At 41.9% G+C, this 22,724-nt stretch overlaps 1 protein-coding gene and 1 pseudogene across 1 annotated transcript in view; one reads left to right on the top strand and one right to left on the bottom strand.

Moving 5' to 3' along the window:
* The window catches only part of LOC137049933 (stonustoxin subunit beta-like), a 35,001-nt gene extending 24,607 nt beyond the window's left edge, over positions 1-10,394 (top strand). The window contains exons 4-5 of the mRNA XM_067428678.1: positions 9,623-9,658; positions 9,871-10,394. Coding sequence (XP_067284779.1) covers positions 9,623-9,658; positions 9,871-10,394 — 560 coding nt within the window. The remainder of the gene's footprint in view (positions 1-9,622; positions 9,659-9,870) is intronic.
* Positions 5,812-5,928, bottom strand: LOC137050084 (5S ribosomal RNA; annotated as a pseudogene).
* Positions 10,395-22,724: the final 12,330 nt, after the last annotated feature.

Below are 22,724 nucleotides of genomic sequence, written 5' to 3'. Positions count from 1 at the left end.
CAGGGCAAATTCCTGTCCCTCAGGGCAGTCCATATCCCCAAGCAGATTCCGGCGGTTCTGTGCAGAATGAGAGGGAGCAAGGCCAATCTTCTGCTGGTGGCACCATTCTGGCCGTCTCAGACGTGGTTCTCGGAACTGATTGTTCTACTGGACTCCCCTCCTTATAGGAGATTACAGTCAGAAAGGATTTGCTTTTACAGCTCCAGGGCAGGATTTGGCATCCTTGTCCCGAGATCTGGAAACTGTGGGTGTGGCCTATAAGGGGCCATCAGTCTTAAGGGTCGGTCTTCCAGCAGATGTGCAGGAGACCATCGCTAATGCCAGAGCCCCCTCTACGAGGAAGCTTTACTCTTCCAATTGGAAGGTTTTTCAGGCATGGTGTTCGGCCCACAGTAGTAGTCCAGTCGACTGCCCTATGGTTCAGTTCTGGAGTTTCTGCAGGAGAAGTTTGCAGCCAGGGCGGCGGCTACTACTCTCAGAGTGTATGTAGCGGCTATTGCCGCTCACAGGGAGTTGGATGAGACCCCTTTGGGAAGCATTCTTTAGCCTCATCTTTTATGAGAGGGGTCAAGCGCCTGAGGCCAATTCGCTCCCCTGGTGTACCCTCTTGGGACTTATCTATTGTCCTGGGAGGTTTGAAGAGTGCTCCCTTTGAGCCATTGGAGTCAGTTCCGGAGCGGGTTCTGACTCTTAAAAGTTGCTCTTTTATTGGCTCTAACTTCTTTAAAGCGAGTGGGGGATTTGTAAGCCCTCTCTGTTAGTTAGGCTTTCCTAGTTTAGGTCTCTCTGAGACCCAGGCCAGGTTATGTGCCCAAGATTTTGTCCACATCCTTCTGCTCGCAGGTCACCATCCTCCATTCTTTCCACCCTCCGCCTTTTGCATCCGACAAGCCGTCTTGCTCGGCAGAGAAATCTGGGGAGAAGATGCCGCGCGCACCAGAATAGCTCAAAGTTGATGAGCAAGAGGAGCGGTGCTGCGCCATCAGCCAATAAATTGGCGTGATTCTATAAGGGCTTCAGACGATCGTCACGCCAATATGCGTAGCCCATATGCGTCATTACGCAGCGTCTCGGTCCCTATTCAGAGAAAATAGGTTACGTGAGTAACCTGAGACATTTTCACTTAATCCCTATATAATCCTGGACTTAATCCTCATTATTCTTTTATAGTAATTATTTTATTTATATTCAAGCATAATTACCTATTCAGTAAATCTGGATTGGCCATCAATCCCACATTCATTCCAATTTACATTAAAACCTACTATCTGAAGTCTTTTTGGCAACAGACAAAATTAAGCATACTGTTGCTACCTTATTTGAAATAAAATATAGCTCCTGGTGTGGCTGTTGCATTAGAGCTACGGTTCACGTCAAGCTACATAACACAAAATTAAAGATTGATATTACACTTTAACTCCAAACTCCCTTTAAACAGCCAGCGAGTGTTTGTATTTACTTCCGATCTCGGCATACTGTGGGATTCAGTGATGTTCAATAAAGTTAAAACGTTATATTTAGCATTTTATATGGAGCTAATCACTACATCTGGTTGGCATATGTTACTGAACACATTCTTTATACATATGAAAATACACCAAATCACATGCAAACACATACAAACCATTTGCCATCGTATTCGTGCATTTATTAGCTTCGTGTTTCAGGAGTTGGCAATGTTTACAGCAGAGAGATGAGAATGAGGAAGTGTGCAGAACAGCGTCACCAGAGGGCGCAGGAGTATTGTAAAGTAAGATGATTGACAGCTGAACAGCGAATGAGAAAGCTCTGAGATCATGAGTGATGTGCAGCAGGACGTAAACATACTGATAGATGGCTGTGCATAATATTCATCTCTTCAGATCAGCATAATTCAGTGAGAAATGAATAGAAATGTTATTCTCTAATGACAAAATATTTTGCAAACATGTGTTGATAAATCTATATTTGTCCAAATATGTGCATGTTTTGACTAAGTGCCCAAATGGATGTTGTTTAGTGCATGTATTATGATCACAAATTAAATCTAGAAGACGTGACTGGCTTTTGATTCTTGTTGATATTCCATTCAAAATATCATTCATACCAGATAAATTATAATACACTCCTGACATAAATTAAGATATTATTGTCACTGCATCATAAACATTGGTCAAATAACGTAGCTGAAGGCTTTAATTTTATAATTATACCACGTTTTTCCAGATTGTTAGAGTGTGATGTTTTAATGTGCATTGAATGTTGACATCAGTAATCTAGGGCCGTATACGATCTTTGAATGGAAAGGGGTTAACCGTGTTAGTAGTAACGCTACTCAAAAAAAAGTCTGAAAATCTTTTCTGCTGCTTATTGCTAGCCATGACCAAATGAGTCTGAGTGAGCTGACGTGACAGCGACAAATTAACTTCCCGAGGAATTGTTAAAATAATGAATCATTAGTTTATATCTCATCCACTGCCCATTATTTTAATCACATCTCAAGCACAGTATGTTATCTCAGTCTATTTTAATTTATTTAATTTCATGTTTTTAAATACAATATAATTTTAGCATCTACTTATGGCAGCCATAATAGCAGCACTCTCTTCTTTAGTCGTTGGGCTTTTGAAGACTTTGTAAAACTCTCAGTAATAACGCTGTATCAAGTATTAAAACAAGATATAAAAGGTGGTTTGTGGAGCTCCTTACTCGTGTGGCTTCACATGGCAGATGTTAAAATGGAAGTCAGAAGATATTTGGAAGAATGTTTGTAACAAAGCAATAAAAAGCAACCCATGACCACCATAGTAAGGAAAAAATGGTTGCTCAATCTGTTTTGTTACAAATATTCATAAAAAAATATATTTTGTGTTCAGCAGAAGAAACTCATACAGGTTTGGAATAACTTGAGGGTGAGTAAATGATGACAAATTTCATTTTTGGATGAACTGTCCCTTTAATCTTTATCAATGTATGCATTGACAACTATATTTCCTAACAAATGTATGCTACTTTCATATGAAATTCACTATAAATACAAAGCTTTGTAATAAATCAAACCGATCATTAGTAGTTTTTTTTTAAATTATTATATCAAAAAACAATTGCTAATCATAAACAATTTATGAACAAACCATTATTAACTTTTCATTAACCCTTGTACATCAATTTAAAAAAAGTTACACATAGGTTCATAGAGGACAAAATGTCCTAAAAAATAATCTTGGGTGCACAGACTTCAGTTTGGTTTTATTTTAAAGAAGACCCATGGCACATTATTGTTGAAGTCAAAAAAGTGTATAAAGTGTGTCACGTCACAAACACAAAGGAGCTCTAAAACTAGAACATTAAAATCAAAAACTCCACTGGTTCACAGCGGTTGGATTTGTTATTCGCAGTTGAGTTTTTCTCTCTCATAAGCCCCGTTTCCACCAAAATTACCCGGAACAATTTGTACCAGGAACTTTTTTACAGGAACTTCCCCCCCCTATCTTCATAACTTACAAAATAAAAAGTTTACCCCTCAGAAAAATGAGCTTTCCTCTCTTGTCAACATGAGCGCGGCGCGTGCTGTCGTCATGTAAGGACGCACACTTAAAAGTAATCGGTCAGGTCGTTTACATGGTGAAAAAAAATGAATAACGAGTATGGAAGAGATTCAAGCTGTGCTGCTTTTGCTGGTTATGTATCGGTTTACTAAAGAGGTAATTCACAACGACAGAAAAGAGCACTACTATGCAGATTCAGCAGCATATTCAGAAAGCTTGTAAAGCTAGATTTAAAATTACAATGTATATTATTATCAGCTATTACGGACATTGAACGTGAGATGGCTGAGAAGAACGCACGCCATCAGACAGAGAGCAAGACTGATATTTACTGAACGTAGACAGAACCTCGCAAAAGACTTGTAAATATGCCTGTAGAAATAAAAGGCTGCGTGAGCTAAGCCAATCAGCATGTTCAGCGCCCAAGTCCCGCCCTCGAAAGTTCCTGAACTTTGAAAAAGTACTACCCCGCGAGCAGGGCCGTTTGGAGGGGGAAATATTTACCCGGAACTTCATTTATACCCTGGTTCCTGCGGTCTAAACACACGAAGTACCACCCAAAGTTCCTGGTTCCTGGGTAAAGTTCCTGTGGTGGAAACGCGGCTATATATTACAAGCACACACATGCACACCCACACACAGTTTATTTTATTACATACATACCAACACACCCACAAAATTATAGCTGCATAATTTAACAAATTGGCTTTATGATATGCATAAAGTGAGTATTTGTTTTATATGCCCAAAATAAAAATTGTAAAGTCTTGCCAACAGAATAAAAGCCTATTAACAAAGACTGCACCTTTTTTTATAGTTAAATGGCAACAGGATTAAAAATAGCAGTTTTAGTGGGTTTTGATGTGGACATTTTTGTCCAAAAGGGCCTGAGTGCTTTTTTTTTTTTTAAAGGAAATTGTGGTTAAATATTAAAACTCCAATAAAAAACATCCCTGTGGCAAATGTTATGCAGTTAGCATTACCACAGGCTAAGTTATCCAACAACAACAACAAAAAACAACAACTGAAAAGGACAAAAATTCACTTCTTACATTGATTATATTGATACCAAGAGTTGAAGGAATATCTGATAATATTTTTTTTTTAAGGAATTTATGATATATGATTTTAAAAGTACAAACCAGACTCCAAAAAAGTTGGGACACTGTACAAATTGTGAATAAAAACAGAAAGCAATGATGTAGAACTTAATCAACACATCAACAACAACATCAACACATAACAAAAAAGTTGTGCCGTGGCCATGTTTCCCCCTGTGTGTCATCCCCTCTTCTTTATATATATTAGTCTGCAAACGTCTTTGGACTGAGGAGACGAGCTGCTCAAGTTTAGGAATAGGAATCTAATCCCATTCTTGTCTAACACAGGCTTCTAGCTGCTCAACTGTCGTAGGTCTTCTTTGTTGCATCTTCCTCTTTATGATGCGCCAAATGTTTTCTAATGGTGAAAGATCTGGACTGCAGGCTGGCCAATTTCAGTGCCGGATCCTTCTTCTACGCAGCCATGATGTTGTAATTGATGCAGTGTGTGCTCTGGCATTGTCATGTTGGAGAATGCAAGGTCTTCCCTGAAAGAGACGCCGTCTGGATGGAGCATATGTTGCTCTAGAACTTGGATATAGCTTTCAGCATTGATGGCCTTTCCAGATGTGTAAGCTGCCCATGCCACACACACTCATGAACCCCAGACCATCAGAGATCAGCTTCTGAACTGAGCGCTGAGAACAGCTTGGGTTGTCCTTGTCCTCTTTAGTCCGGATGACATGGCGTACCAGTTTTCCAAAATAATAATAATAATAATAATAATAATAATAATAATAATAATAATAATAATTCATTACATTTATATAGCGCTTTTTCTAGGCACTCAAAGCGCTTTACATTGAAGGGGGAATCTCCTCATCCACCACCAATGTGCAGCACCACCTGGATGATGCGACGTCAGCCATATTGCGCCAGAACGCTCACCACACACCAGCTGATTGGTGGAGAGGAGACAGAGTGATGAAGCCAATCAGGATATGGGGATTATTAGGAGGCCATGATGGACAGAGGCCAATGGGCAAATTTGGCCAGGATGCCGGGGTTACACCCCTACTCTTTTTCCGAAGGACATCCTGGGATTTTTAACGACCACAGAGAGTCGGGACCTCGGTTTAACGTCTCATCTGAAAGACGGTGCTCTTTGACAGTATAGTGTCCCCATCACTATACTGGGGTGTTAGGACACACACAGACCACAGGGTGAGCCTCACTTACACCTCTACCAGCAGCTACCTGGTTTTCCCAGTAGGTCTCCCATCCAGGTACTGACCAGGCTCAGCCCTGCTTAGCTTCAGTGGGAAACCAGTCTTGGGCTACAGGGTGATATGGCTGCTGGCAAAAATTTCTGCAAATTCTAATTGGTCTGACCCCAGAACAGTTTTCCACTTTGCCACAGTCCATTTTAAATGAGCCTTGGCCCAGAGAAAACGCCTGCGCTTCTGGATCATTTTTAGATATGGCTTCTTTTTTGACCTATAGAGTTTTAGCCGACGACGGCGAATGGCGCGGTGGATTGTGTTCACCAATGTTTTCTGGAAGTATTCCTGAGCCCATGTTGTTATTTCCATTACAGTAGCATTCATGTATGTGATTCAGTGCTGTCTATGTTATGGAACAGAGACAAGGAGAACAGGAGATGGTAAATGAGGGGGACAGAGGAGGTTGGTATTTGAGCTTGCACTATAATGGAGAAAGACCAGTGGATGGTTGACACAGGGAGTTCTGTGCATACTCAGCTCACCGAAGAAACTGGTTCCAGGAGTTCTGGTGGCCATGACAGAAGGTACAGAGGAAGCGGCCAATCTCTTGGATCTTCCTCTCCGTCAGCCCATTCGATTGGGGGCTCAAGGAATGCTTTCCAGACACTGGAGATGAACTGGGGACCCTGATCTGAGATGATGTCTTCAGGAATGCCAAAGTATAGGATGACATGTTTAAACATGAACTCGGGAGTCTCCGTGGCGGTGGGCAACGCTTTCAAGGGAATCAGACGGCAGGATTTTGAGAATCAATCAACCACTACCAGGATGACTGTATGGTTCTTGGAGAAGGGGAGATCTGTGATGAAGTCCATTCCTAGGTGTGACCAGGGTCAGTTACGAACGGGCAGAGAATGGAGTTTGTCGGAGGGAAGATGGCAGGGGCACAGATATTGTTCCAGATTCTCTGAAATTTTGGATGATATTATGCATTGAAGATGATGATAACTTCAAACTCTTTGTAATTTTTCTCTGAGAAACTCCTTTCTTATATCTCCGCAACATTGGGGGAATTTGTGATCTTCTGCCCATCTTGACTTCTGAGAGACTCTTTTTATACCCAATTACGTTGCCAATTGACCTAATAAGTTGCAAATTGGTCCTCCAGCTGTTCCTTATATGTACATTTAACTTTTCCGGCCTCTTACCTGCCCCAACTTTTCTGGAATGTGTAGCCCTCATGTGTAGCCACTTCAGGTTGGTGGAGAGTTCTTGCCTCAAGTGGAGGAGTTTAAGTATCTTGGGGTCTTGTTCACGAGTGAGGGAAGGATGGAACGGGAGATTGACAGACGGATCGGTGCATCATCTGCAGTAATGCGGGCGATGTACCGGTCTGTTGTGGTGAAGAAGGAGCTGAGCCGTAAGGCAAAGCACTCGATTTACCGGTCAATCTACGTTCCTACTCTCACCTATGGTCATGAGCTGTGGGTCATGACCGAAAGGACAAGATCCCGGATACAGACGGCTGAAATGAGCTTTCTCCGCAGGGTGGCTGGGTGCTCCCTTAGAGATAGAGTGAGAAGCTCGGTCACTCGGGAGGAGCTCAGAGTAGAGCCGTTACTCCTTCACATCGAGAGGAGCCAGCTGAGGTGGCTCGAGCATCTATTTCGGATCCCTCCTGGACGCCTTCCCAGGGAGGTGTTCCGGTCACGTCCCACCGGGAGGAGGCCCCGGGGAAGACCCAGGACACGCTGGAGGGATTATGTCTCCAGGCTGGCCTGGGAACGCCTCGGGGTACCCCCGGAGGAGCTGGAGGAAGTGGCCAGAGAGAAGGAAGTCTGGGCGTCTCTGCTTAGACTGTTGCCCCCGCGACCCGGCCCCGGATAAGCGGAAGATGATGGATGGATGGATGGATGTAGCCCTCATGAAATCCAAAATGAGCCAATATTAGGCATGATATTTCAAAATGTCTCATTTTCAACATTTGATATGTTATCTATATTCTACTGTGCATAAAATAGAAATGTATGAGATTTGTAAATAATTGCATTCCTTTTTATTCAGTTTGTACTGTGTCACAACTTTTTTGGAATCGGGTTTGTATTTGAAACCAAACATAATTTTTATGATTTAAAAAAATTAAATTTACATAGTAAACAGAATTTTTAGTAACCTATACTATGCTGCCGTGCAAAAGCAAAAGGCCGTAACTTCGTTTTTGGTCGAAAATGAGTTATTGACATTTTTGGGACATTCAAGACCTCCTTTATCATGTGGATAAATATCGTTAGTCAATTCTGTTGTTTTTTCGAGAAAATTATGGATTGTCTTAACAGTAATTTCCAAAAGCCCAGGAGAAACCAAGGCAGAACACCGTAACAGCAGTTACCGCTCTTTGTCTTTGTTTTGGAACGCTCAAACTGAGTTACGGTACTCTGCCTTTGTTTAGCCATGCGTCAAAATTAAGTTACGGTACCGACATGCAGTTGGTGTCCCGCCTTTGTTTTACTGTCTATTAAAGTTTGCCGCGTTTAAGTTACGGTGTAGCCTGTGTACTGAGTGTCATACATGTTTTCATAAAGCAGAATATTCTCTCAGCACGCTGTCAGGCAGTCTGGGGCTGCCCACTGCACGAGTGTGTGTAGATACTCGAATGCCGTGACAGTGTGCGATCACGCATACAATCAGTAGTAACAGTTCGCAATTATATCCATATATCCTACCTTTTCTTGTAAACCCGATAAAATCCATGGCCAAAATCCAACGTCATCGGAGATGTTTAATCCACAAGCATTCTGAGAATTATTCCTACTTGTCGTTCACATCAATCTAAAAGTTGTCCTTTTAGGCTATAGGCGATTTTCATTCAAAGATGTAAAAGTAATAAAGCTATGTAGCCTATTGTATCTTTTTTTACTAGATAAAAACAATAAAAACATATTGCAATAAATAATTACTTAGCCTATGAATGGGCAATCCGATCCAGTCAGCGCTGTCATTAGAGTGTGATAGCCAAACTTAACCCTTGATTAACCAGCGGCACTATTTGCTATTTATCTTATTCCGATCCCATGCATTTTTACATGATTTGTTATTTGTTCTATTTTTTTATATCTTTGCATTATATATGCAAATGTTTACTCATTAGAAATAATCTCATCTTGTTGATATAATTCAGTGTCACCCATCAACCTGTAAGTTTTGCTGCACACCAATGAAGATATTCTTTACAAGACGTATTGTGTCCTTAATAATAATAAGATGGCTATAATTAATTGTAAATCATCCAAAATAAATGCCATGATCATTAGATTTTATACAAGTGTTACTATATTGATTTTGTAAATGGTGATAAGCAACCAAATATTGATAATATGGAAGTTACTGCCTTTTGCCTTGGCATGACTCCTCATTTTTTGCAGACAATACAAAGGCAGAGTGCAGTAACTTCAAAATAGGGGTCAAAAGTCAAGTTTGAGTAAAAAAAAAGTGTATGTAGATAATTTTCATTACTAAAACATCTAAATGCCAGATTTCCAGTGTCCTACCTCTAACTAATTCGGCTGGACAACAACAAAAATCTTTAAAGTCATTTTTCTGAGTTCCACACTCCAGTGAGTTAAGGTCTTTTGCCTTTGTAGGGCAGTATACTAATGTCAATAGTGTCAAACCCTCAATAGTGCTTGAGTCAGGATTTGGGCTCTGGAAACAGCAGGAACATTTCTCTAAATATCTTCTGTGTTGGAGGATGTTTGCATGTGTTAGCAATGGGTGCAGGATCATTTTCTCTTGAGATGATAATCACACTCTTCATGTCTGTTGATTTCCACAGTCCCTGATCCCAAGACCAGGAGCGACTTCCTCCAATGTAAGTCACTGAGAACACAAGCAGAAAAACTCATGAGTGTGTTCATGTTCTTCCTGGAGAAGAGGAAACATGACAGAAGAGTTTTAGAGTTGATCATGTGAATGATGATTAAACTGAACTGAGACACTGCTGATATATTGAACATGAAGAGTTCAGATACAGTAAAAGATCAGATGCATAATTCCTGATGCTGATGTGTTTCTCTCCATCAGATTCATTTCGCCTCACTCTGGATCCGAAGACAGTGAATAAAGACCTCCTTCTGACTGACAGGAACCGAGGGATAACTCTCAGTGATAATGATCGGCCGTATCCTGATCATCCAGACAGATTTGATTTTTATTGGCAGGTGTTGTGTAGCGAGAGTGTGAGTGGACGCTCTTACTGGGAGGTTTCGTGCAGTGGAGATGTGGGTGTATCAGTGTCATATAAGAGCATCGGCAGGAAGGGACAGGTTAATGAGTCTATGTTTGGAGGTAATGATCAGTCCTGGTGTTTGTCCTATTATCTCTCCAGTTACGCATTCACACACAATAACATACGGACTGAATTCCAGAAAAAGTCTCAAAGCTGTAGAGTAGGAGTGTATGTGGATCCCAGTGCAGGAACTCTGTCCTTCTACAGCGTCTCTGGAGACTCAATGAGCCTCATCCACTCAGTCCAGGCCACATTCACTCAGCCGCTCTATGCTGGCATTTGTATTTGGTCTAGTTCATCATCAGTGAAACTGTGTTAAAGAATCAGGATAGACTGATGAGAGATTCTACCCATAATGCTTTGAGCTCATGATAAATCAGTGACAGTGAGATGCTATAGAGGCTCTTCATTACGTTAATACTACAGCGGAACTTCTGAAACAATGTGTGTGTGTTTGTGTGTGTGTGTACGTGTGTCTGTACGTGTGTCTGTGTGCGTGTGTGTGGGATAAATCCTCATATAGACAGTGGGATCAGTGTGTGATGGTGTGTAATGTGCTTTTCTCCAGCTCTGTTTGTGTTGATGATGATCCGTTTCATTTAGTTTGACCAATGGTTTATAATTCATGTGTGTGTGATTGTGATGTGTTAATCATATTGTAATCCAGGTGTGTTTAGGGGCTCATTAACATTATTGTGTGTGTGTTGATGATGATCAGTTTCATTTAGTTTGATCAATGGTTTATAATTAATGTGTGTATAATTGTGATGTGTTAAGCATATTTTAATCCAGGTGTGTTTAGGGGCTCAAGAACATTATTGTGTGTTTGTGCCGTTTTGTCTATGATTGTTTTTCTGCTCTAAAGGCGTCTGGGCGTCAGAGACTGTATTTCACAGAGATCTCATGCTTGGAAATAATAAAAACCTTCTCCTTGATTGTTTGATCAAATTCAGTGGAAACAAGATATGCAGAAACGGTGTGTGTGATGACCCTTTAATGATTGTGATGTTCTAGGTCATTAAAAGCAATAGTTGTTCAACAACTCAAGAATATGTAAAGTGTGGTATTTGGGAAGACACACTAATTATAGTGAAGACACACTAATTAACATGATAATAAACAGACGGATGACTTTTCCGTTTGATTACATGGTTAGATTTAGATGGAAATATCATATATTGAGTTCCAGTGTAACAGAGGCCAGCTAGTAGTCACTGTGCGAGTAAACCTCACTCCTCTGACCTCAAGAGACGCTCTAGTGACTGACGCTAGAGGTTGCAGCCTTTAGCCTCCTTGAGTGTCCAACTGTCATGCCGGCTGACCCGGGTTTGAGTCCCATTTGGAGCGAGTGATATGAACAGGAGGGGTTACACCAGCTTACAGATAATCACCATATTTATAATGAATATCATATTTATCAGAAACATGTTGGAAATGAGGATGAAGTTATTTACTCTATTTTTACACTTTGAGTAAATCAACCTGCCGATTGCATTATAGTGATTTATAGTCTGTAGTTAGTTTTATACAGGAACTGGAGAAATGATTAAATGAAGCGTAAAAACTTTATAACCTGTCTCTTACAGAATTGTGCCATGTAATTTACCCCTTAATACTATAATAAACTGTGGTAATGAAAATTAAACACTACTGTCTGTAATCAATAACAAAAGATTCTGAAAGATTACTATTTCAGGTGATATCCTGAAATGTTGAATATTCTAATCTAATATGATTTCTGATCTGTAAGGTTGCCAGAATAGTAATCATACACGGTGTGTTAATAGGCCAGAGGAGAACTAGCACCCCCTGTCTCACGTCACCAGAGTCAGCTAAATCCCAGCACATAGAGACGCTTTCACCTAGATATTATCACATAGAGCAGGGGTCGCCAAGTATATTTGGCCACGGGCCAAAAAAAAATTTGCCACTAGATGGCGGCCAGTACATACTCAAGGGATAATTTAATAAAGAAATAAAGAAATAAAAATAACTCAAAACATAAAAGAGGATTTGAATAAGCCCATTATTGGCATGTTTGATTGCTCTTAACAAACTATGTTTTGAATTGTTCCATATTGTGAATTATACAGGTCCTTCTAAAAAAGTTAGCATATTGTGATAAAGATCATTATTTTCCATAATGTAATGATAAAAACGTCTCCGGTTATGACTGTAACCTTAGTTCCCTGAGAACAGGGAACTCGCGCTGCGTCAGCTTGATGCTACGGGGAACGCCTCCAGCGTGACAGGTGTCTGAGCTACTATCAAATCACAGCAATCCTATTGACCGGCGACAGCCTATGATGTCATCAAGGTGCGACCAGGAAGTATATAAGGGCACCTTGCAAACATGACACCAGCTTCTTCGTCTTATGGGACTGTTCGCAGGCAGGCCCCGAGGCATGGCAAAGTGATGCAGCATCTCGTTCCCTGTTCTCAGGGAACTAAGGTTACAGTCGTAACCGGAGACGTTCCCTTTCAAAAGGGAACTTGCGCTGCGTCATCTTGACGCTATGGGGAACGATATACCCACGCCGCCATGCCGAGGGGAGTGCATGCCTACTGGCAGTGACAACTGTCAGGTCAAGCAAATTCAACTGAAATGCCTGAACCACTCCCCCTCTGGTCACACTAGGCTGTCAGTGACAGCATTCCCTACGGTCATAACCCAAGCTATGGCCTTGGGGCACCTTCGTGTACCACATTAAGTCCTACCCCGGCCGCTCAAAGACCTGGAACCAACCCGTTCAACAGAAGGGGTTCCTTTAAGGGAATGTGGCGAGGGGACCCGAGGGCGCCCCAGCCAGTCACTATTCAGGAAGAACTTCACCGAATGCCACCAGGGAGGCCTGACCTGGCGTCGCTATGCGGGACGCTTCCGTCGGCCAGCCCTGTCTGTTGAAAAACAGAGCCTCTGGAGAGGCATCCAGCTGAGGGACTGCAAAACTGGCAGTATCCGCCTCAGGCCGGACCTCAGAGACGGGCTCTCCTGGAGAACAGCGCTCAGCGTAGTGCTTTCGGACCCTGGCTAGTGAGGAGAGTTAGCTGCTCGATCCTAGAATCTACTGAGCACATACATTACAGGGGTGCTCAGGAGGCCTGAGAAGGCCTACGGGCTGATCTCACAGGGAGGCCCCGCGGGGTCTACAACCAACTGATCAGGCCTAGGCGGCCGTAAGCTCACAGACGACCCTCATAAGAGGGGAGCTCTTAAGCCTGCCTTGTAGGTACCATGCTGTAGGCAACCTATGCAGGTCCCCGTCCTGTAGGGACTGCATAGCAGCAGTGTCATCTCGTCGTGCTAGAGTATGCAACCACCATTAGGTGTTGCAGGCTAGGACCGAAGCCTGATGGCAGGAACCAATAGCTGTCAGCTTGAGCCAGTTATGTGGCTCCATCCAAGGAACTCGTTCCACCCCAGGGAGGCCTGACGGAGCCTCTAACTGGCACCGTTGAAGCTAGCTGTTTAAAGCAGGAGGGAAGTGGCTTAACTGATCCCCTCAGGGAGGCCCATGAGGCCATTCACCACCAGAAGTCACCCATGTTAGCTGCGCGAGTGTCCAAACCATGGAGCTCGCTCTCAGGGAGGCCTGGCGACGCCTACTACCTGGCAGCAAGCCCTGCTAGCGGCTAGCTTGTCACCGAGACCGGATCCGGGAGGCCCAAAGGGGCCTATCACCTGACACCACATTATACTGGTTAACCGAGCGTCCAAGCTCAGGGGCTCACCCACAGGAAGGCCTGGAGAGGCCTGATACCTGCTATGCTCACTGTCATAGGAACTGGGAACCGGGGACACACCCTCCGGGAGGCCTAGAGAGGCCAGATGAGGCCTGTTGTACCTCAGCAGGCCCTCAGGGAGGTCTGGTGAAGCCTACTACCTGTCATCCAGCGCTGAGGCCCTGGAGTACCCCCTCAGGGGAAGCCAGATGAAGCCTGCTGTGTCCCAGCAGGCCCTCAGGGAGGCCCCACGAGGCCTACTACCTGTCATCCAGTGACTGAAGCCCAGAAACACCCCCTTGGGGGAAGCCAGACGAGGCCTTCTGCTACCCCAGCAGGCCCTCCAGAAAAAGCCTAGGCCAATAGATGTGGCGGCCCTGAGAGGGCCAGCCTGCATAAGAGTATTATGTGCGGCTCGGGGGAGCGAAAAAAACTCAATAATACTCCGTCCAAGCCCCGCGAGGCTAGACATAAATCTGTAGTTCATGACTCATCCTGAACTCACCCTCCTGTCTATGAAATTCCACGAGGGGCAACGCTAACCGCTTTACCCTGGGGTGGCTAAGAGCTTCCTGTTTGACTAGGAGAGCACACTCGCCTAAAACAACAGCACATTCCCACAAGAATGAGCAGTTTCCTTAAATACTGCTTCATCACACAGAGAGGAGGCAAAAACCGTTCGCACAACTGTACATACAATGGCGGCTATTCTCTTCTAGCAAAGCTAGCTCTAAACATTCCACATATTGGCATCTTAGAAAATCGTTCTAGCCACCGGACAGGGGAACTACAGGGCCCTATGGTGTCCTCCACGATACTGTGATCCCCAAACCCTCGGCGGGGAGCATGAAGTCTCACACAACATCAAGAATAAATGTTTCCCTCACAAGGATTGCCTCCTGCGCGCAACGATATTCACACATAAGCTTTACCCACAGTATGCATGCTTAGGAGCGCAACCGATCTTTCATGTATTCATACTCTTGTGTAATCGACGCACCATCCCATCATTTATTTCCAAATAAATCTGTCTCTTCCGTTATACCCTGAAATTTTGAATATTCCAATCTAATATGATTTCTGACCTGTAAGGTTGCCAGAATAATATTCTTACACGGTGTGTTAATAGGCCAGAGGAGAACTGGCACCCCGACGGAGTCTGGTTTCTCCCAAGGTTTATTTTTCTCCATCATGCCCTGATGGAGTTTTGGTTCCTTGCCACTGTCGCCTTTGGCTTGGCTTGCTCAGTTGGGGACACTAAAAATATGATTAAAGTTATTCAACTTATTATACAAATAAAATGTATGAATTAGGTCTTATTTAATTCTATAAACTTAAATACTGATCTGCCAACATTGTTGCTATATGATAAATTAAACTAAGCTAATAACATTACTGTTTTCTCCAGTACGACTGTACAGCCAAATCTAATTTTGTCGCAATATTATCCTGTTTGACACTGTGAAGCTGCTTTGACACAATCGTGATTGTAAAAGCGCTAAATAAATAAAGTTGATTGATTGATTGATTGATTGAACCGCCTGAGGGCCTTCTCACTAGGGCTGGGCGATATGTGAATTTTTTTGGGGGGATAATCGCCTTCTAAAATATCGCGATATCTGATAATATCATCTACTTCACTGACCCCGCCCACTCGCGCGCAATTGCTCATGTCTGTGTCAAAAAATTTCAGGCATAAAATGGAGGACAACGGTTTAATATCCAAGAAAAAATGCACATCGGTAATTTGGGAGTATTTTGGATTTAAACCGAATGCAAATGGTGAACCAGCAGATCCAACAGAGGCTATCTGCAGGCTGTGCAAAAAAAGAGTAAAGGTTAAAGATGCGCAGACCACTAATCTCCGCAGCCATATCCGCATACACCATCCAGCAGTAGCGGCCTCATTTGAGCCCCGCTCTGCAGCCGCTTCTCAAAGCGGGAAAAGTTCTAGTTTAACTCCGATTGCTTCTGCGTTCGCTTGTGGAAATAAGTATGATAAATCGAGTTTAAAATGGAGACAGTGCACTCTAGCTGTGACCCGTTTTCTGGTTAAAGAGATGATGCCTCTTAGTCTTGTGGACCAGGCAGAATTCCGGTCCATGCTTCAAACTTTTGACCGGCAGTATGAAGTACCCAGTCGGAATTATTTCTCAAGAACAGCTATTCCAGAGCTGTATAATACAGTGAAAACTGAGGTTATGACTAAAATCAGTAGCGCGGATTATGTCGCTCTTACGACAGATATGTGGTCGAGCAGCAATACGATGACACCTTACATGTCAATTACTGCTCATTACATAGACAAAAACTGGGCACTACAATCAAACTGCTTCGGAACGATTTATGTGCCTGAGAGCCACACAGCAGATTATTTAGCAGATAGTCTCTTGGAGAGTGTTAAAGAATGGTGTGTCGATGAAAAAAAGATTTCATGCATTACCACAGACAATGGAGCTAATGTTGTTGCAGCTGTGCGGCAACTAAAATGGCCATGGCTTAATTGTTTTGGGCATAATTTGAATGTTGCCATAAACAATTCACTTCAGAAGGAGAAGGCCAGTACAGACCGAGCATTTGGTGTATGCCGGGCCATTAATGGGGCTTTCTCGAAGAGTTGGCACCGAAGACGTGAACTCGTGAGAGCGCAAGAGGAGCTCGACATACCTAATCACTCTCTCATAACGGTAAAACCATTTTATTGTAATACTTTCTATTTTAATATTATTTTGTTAACACTTTTTAGAATAAGGTTTCATTAGTTAACTACATTAGTTGCATAAACTAATAATGAACTTGATGTTATAATGAATTTAATAATGAATTATTTTAATTTCAACATTTACTAATATGCTTAGCCTACTATCAAAAATTGTAGTTGGCTATTTGTTAACATTAGATAATAAACTATGAACTGACCATAAAAAAGATAAATAGGCTATTTATCAGTGTTGGTTTATTACATTAATGTTAACAAATTAACCTTGTAATGTGTTATTTTATATTGTATTTTATTATGCTATTTTAAATTGCCTACCCATGATTTTTGTCATCACTTTTATATATATTTTTTTCATTTCTTATATTATAATAATTTTATTCTAACACCTTTATTTTATAGTAGGCTATTTAAAATACAGTCCTATGGTTACCTTTTATACACATTTTCAACCGTTTAAGGTTAAGCTACATGCTACAGATTAAAATGGGGAACACACGCAGCTAAACAAATAAAACAAAAAAAGGTTAAACAAATGTTCAATTAAAAGTTTGCTATAAAAAAAATAGACACTTTAAATTCTAATGTTAGCCTATTTGTTTTTTTGTTTTTTTAAAATGTTTTTTTATTAATTAATTGTAGGACTGTCCAACGCGCTGGGGCTCGAAGCTGAAGATGACAGAAAGGATTCTGGAGCAGACTCCAGCAATACGACGGGTCTTTGCAGATGACAAAAGCCGACGTCCACTACCAAACTTAACGTGGCAAGATATTTCCGTTCTGGAGTCAGTGAACAAAGGACTGAAGCCTGTAGCAGACTTGACTGACGTTTTGTCAGGAGAAACTTATGTTACTGTTTCGTCTGTCACCCCAGTGCTACAACACACACGTCGTGTCTTAACGGAAAATGACGATGACACACAATTGGGTAAAAAAATTAAGACTGGCATCTTGGAGGAATTAGACGCCAAATATAACAATTACGCAACCCAAAAACTTCTCCGAGTCAGCACTCTCCTTGATCCCCGCTACAGAGGTGGATTTAATTTAAACGAATTGGAGCAAACCAAGACAGAAGTGCTTGATGCCATTACAGAGTGCCATCGTCACTCAAGCCTGGTAAATCAAGAGAACATCGAAGAACATGCAAACACCAGCGCTCAAGAGGTGCCTTTGAAGAAGAAAAAAAACACATTGAGTGATCTCCTTGGAAAGACCAAAAAAACACCTACGAGTGAAGCGGGTCGGGCAGCGGCGGAGCTCGCGGCCTATCTTTTGGAAGATGTAATTGACGGAGAGGAGGACCCACTTGAGTGGTGGAAAAATAATGAAAGCCGATTCCCGCTCATGTCTCTCGTAACGCGAAAATTTTTGTGTGTGCCTGCAACAAGCAGTCCGTCAGAAAGGGTTTTTAGCGCAGCAGGTCAAATTGTCACCCCATTCCGTAATGCTTTAACCCCAGAAAAGGTTAATATGCTCGTTTTCCTTTCTAGAAACCTGCGTTAGATTGTTGCGTTAATGTTTTATAAATGCATAGGTTTCAATTAGCTACCTAAATAACCTGGTGTTTAGATTATATTTTATTTTTGACAAACTAGCCTAATGAAGGCTAGTGATTGTTGATGATTTTAATGATTTTTTAAAAAAATGCATTCATGATACGCAACTGCTATGCTTGCAAACTACAGTTAGCCTATTTTTATAGGTTCAAATAAAAGGTGTTTGGGTTATATTTTGTTTTTAAGGTGTCTAATAAATAATAATAAAAATCAATTGTTTTAATTTTAAATGATGATTTAGTTTTTTGAAGATTTTACTAATGATTTTTAAAAAATGCATTTATGATTTTCATACGCAACTGTTAAGACATGCTGGGTAAACCAGTTGCGGTGTTTTACAGATCACTTGCATAGTTATTTTAAGGTGATTTTTGTTTACCCATAGTTTGATATATTTTTTTTTAAACGTTTTGAATATGTTTATACTGATAAAAGCAATTTTTCTAAATGATTGAATATGGTTCGCATTGTGTCCTGAATAAAATATTTTTTCCCAAAGATTTTACCCTCTCGTTTTATTTTTAGCGTTAGTATTTTAAATGTTTTAAATGTTTTAAATGTTTGATTAATATTTGCATTATTAACAGGCTATTCTATTTATAATTTTATAGCAAATAATATTTTTAGAGCTGTTTAAAACATTTAAACTCATTAGTTTATAACGCGCTTCTCTTTGCGCATGTATAATAAAACAGACACAGCCAACGACTTATCCATAATTCAATGTTTTGCTTTAACACATATAGGCTATACTGTAGCTATGCATCATAAACACTAAAAAGGTAAGTGTATGGTAACTACTAAGCTATTTGTAATGTATTTGGCAATGCAATGTCCTGTGAGTTTCAGTCTAATTTTTAAAATACTGTCGATTATCGTCTGATAACACTGACTGTTATCGATATCGAGATCATCGTCGTTATATCGTCATATCGCCCAGCCCTACTTCTCACAGCGCAGCCAAGCGGGATCTAGAGTATCATCGTCACGGCCCCACTCCGGGCCAGATGTAAGAAGCACCTGGGGAGACGATGAAGAAGAGCAGTAAATTAGATGTAATTCTTAACTCACCCACAAGGGAGTGATATTTCATCCACGCCAACCGCGTTGTGATACGATTCCTCTTCTCTGGGAGTCCGCCTCTTTGCGCCCCGCCCTTAACCGTGGGGAGCACGAGAGGCGATGTCGGCCCTCAGGCCCCGTCACTGGTCCGTAGACCGTGATGCCTCCCACCTGCCTGGGACCCGGATCTCCGCGGTGTGCGGTTCCTCAGACACCACCACCCGCGCTTCTGCGACACTGGCCCTCAGGCCCTGCTATCGCTGATATGGCGCACAGCTGTGCAGCGCGTGAGGGTATGATTGAGATCCCTCAGCAGGTCTTCCTAGTACACTTGCAACACCGACATGGCATCAGGAAGGAATGGAAAGCTCAAATAAGCCAATGGTTTTATGGCCGGGGAGAAATCGATCGTTCAGTCTAAACGAGCGATCTCTTCTTTAATGCGCCCGCATGATGGCCGCAGCCTGCATGCAGCACGCTCATAACAGCCATCGGCTCAGCATACATGGTCAGGATGGCCGAGAAATTTATTTCCCTTCTCACCAGCCATCCCTAAGAGCACTTGTGATTAATCTCGTCAGTCGCTAGATCGCCGGAGGGAAACGTCCCCTCGCGGCGATCGGCGACCCCAGCCGAGGGAATGTGACGTGCATCCGCGCTCAGCCTCGGCGTGAGCGGGGATCACATCACTAATCTCAGATGCAAAAACGCTCTTCCCTCAGGAAGAGCGCTAGACGAGAATGGAGCAATCTCGGATTGAAAACCTCGCTCACATTACACACAATCGATGTGACTCCACAATGACTCCACAAAAGCTTGATTGTGCATGCTCTTAATCCCAGGCAGAAAATAAATGAATTTGGATTACCTTTGACTTGAAGCATTCAGACAAAACAGTCCCTGAAGATGAAGAAGCTGGTGTCATATTTGCAAGGCGCCCTTATATACTTCCTGGTCGTACCTTGATGACATCATAGGCTGTCGGCAGTCAATAGGATTGCTGTGATTCGATAGTAGCTCAGACACCTGCCACACTGGAGGCGTTCCCCGTAGCATCAAGCTGACGCAGAGCGAGTTCCCTTTCAAAAGGGAATTAAACTTTCATATATTTTAGATTCATTGCACACCAACTGAAATATTTCAGGTCTTTTATTGTTTTAATACTGATGATTTTGGCATACAGCTCATGAAAACCCAAAACTCCAATTTAATAATAATTATTCCTTTTCCAGTTGGCAAAACAATCTGCCATATTCGGCAGATGAGGGCACGCCGCGGGCCAGATATTATTGCTGGCGCCAGTTGCCGCCAACTGACATAGAGACTGTGTCTGTTCCCCGAATTAGTAAATACAAAAAACCATCAAAACCATTCAACAGTAAAAATTTAATTGATGTCCAACAAATAAACAGATGATAAGATATAATGCATTGATATAATACAGATGATTAATTGATAAAGCTTGGGGTGATGATATTCGATCCCTTTCGCCAAAAACGCTTGTTGTCAATGATATGATTATAGATCATAACTTAGATGTGCTGTGTTTGACAGAAACCTGGCTAAAACCTGACGATTACATTACTTTAAATGAGTGCACACCCGAGATTATTGTTATAAACATGAGCCACGTCTGAAAGGTAAAGGGGGAGGTGTTGCTGTAATTTATAATAATATTTTCAGTATTACTCAGATGTCTAGTTTCAAATATAATTCCTTTGAAGTTTTGGTGCTTTATGTAACGCTGTGTAGTGTAAATGATAAATCCCGTCTGACATTTGTGTTGGCTACTGTATACAGGCCACCAGGGCACAATACAGACTTTATCAGAGAATTTGCTGGTTTTGTATCGGAGTTAGTATTAGCTGTAGATAAAGTACTAATTGTTGGGGATCTTAATATCCACGTAGACAATGAAAAAGACACATTGGGATTGGCATTTAGAGACATTCTAAACTCTATTGGAGTTAGACAACACATATCGGGATGAACTTCTTTACTAGTAAGATTGATAATATTAGGAATAAAATTATAACCATGCAGCCGCCTACTACAGTATCACTTCAGACAGAGCATTGTAGTGTCACTGAGGAAAAATGACACTCATTCACTGCTATAGGAGGAGAAGAATTGGCTAAACTTGATAAATCATCAAAATTAACAACATGTATGCTTGACCCTATACCGACTAGGCTACTAAAAGAGATGCTTCCCGAGGTCATAGATCCTCTGCTTATTATTTGTCACAAACTTGGCCTCTGTGGCTCCCTCCGATCGCCACCAGAGGGCTCCCTCACCGGAGTACTAATGTTGCGGGACTACATTTCCTATCATCCATTACCCAAGCTAATCACACACACACACACACCTGTTTCCCATTACCCAGACTATTTAAGCCTCTACACTCAAACACTCATTGCGAAGTCTTGTTTTGCCCCGGCTAACACTACTGAGTGGTTACCTTGTTTATTGTTACGCCTGTGGTTTGACCTTAGACTGCTTTGCTACCCCCACGAGTGTTTTCTGCCTGCCCTGAACTCTTCTACCTGTCTCTGGATACTCTGCCTTGTCTGCCGCCTGCCTTGACCCTTTGCCTGTCCCCGTTGATGATCTGCCTTTGCCTTGGACACTGTCATTGCTGGTATCTGACCTTTGCCTGTATTACTACGATTGTTTCTTTAATAAAGTTGCATATGGATCCCACTGAGTCTCCCGCCTTGTCACATTATTATTAATTCATCCTTGACATTAGGATATGTACCGAAAACTTTTAAGTTGGATATAATTAAACCACTTAATAAAAAAACGCAACTTGATCGTAAAGAATTAGTCAATTACAGGCCAATCTCGAATCTACCGTTTCTATCAAAAATACTAGAAAAGGCCGTGTCTTCACAATTATGTTCCTATTTAGAAAGAAATGGTATATGTGAGGATTTCCAGTCAGGATTTAGACCGTATCATAGCACTGAGACTGCTCTAATTAGAGTTACAAATGATTTACTCTTATCATCTGATCGTGGTTGTATCTCTCTATTTGTGTTACTCGATCTTAGCGCTGCATTCGATACTATCGATCACAATATTCTTCTGAATAGACTCGAGTTATGTTGGCGTTAGTGGAACTGCTTTGGCATGGTTTAAATCGTACTTATCTGACCGTTATCAGTTTGTAGCAGTAAATGAAGAGATGTCACACCGAACACAAGTTCAGTATGGGGTACCGCAAGGCTCAGTGTTAGGACCGCTGCTCTTCACCCTGTATCTGCTCCACTGGGAGATATCATTAGGAAGCATGGCGTTAGTTTTCACTGTTATGCTGACGATACTCAGCTCTATATTTCCTCACGCCCTGACGAAACCTACCAATTCACAAGATTAACGGAATGCATAGCTGATATAAAAAATTGGATGAATAGTAATTTCCTGGAACTTAATTCAGATAAAACTGACTTTTTAATTATTGGACAGAAAAGCTCCACAAGTAGTAACCGAGAATACTGTCTAACACTTGATGACTGCTCTGTCAAGCCCTCGTCGTCAGTGAGGAACCTGGGTGTGCTCTTTGATACCAATCTTTCATTTG

This window comes from Pseudorasbora parva, chromosome 20 (assembly GCF_024679245.1).
Source record: "Pseudorasbora parva isolate DD20220531a chromosome 20, ASM2467924v1, whole genome shotgun sequence".
NCBI lineage: Eukaryota > Metazoa > Chordata > Actinopteri > Cypriniformes > Gobionidae > Pseudorasbora > Pseudorasbora parva.
This window is presented reverse-complemented; position numbering and strand designations above follow the sequence as displayed.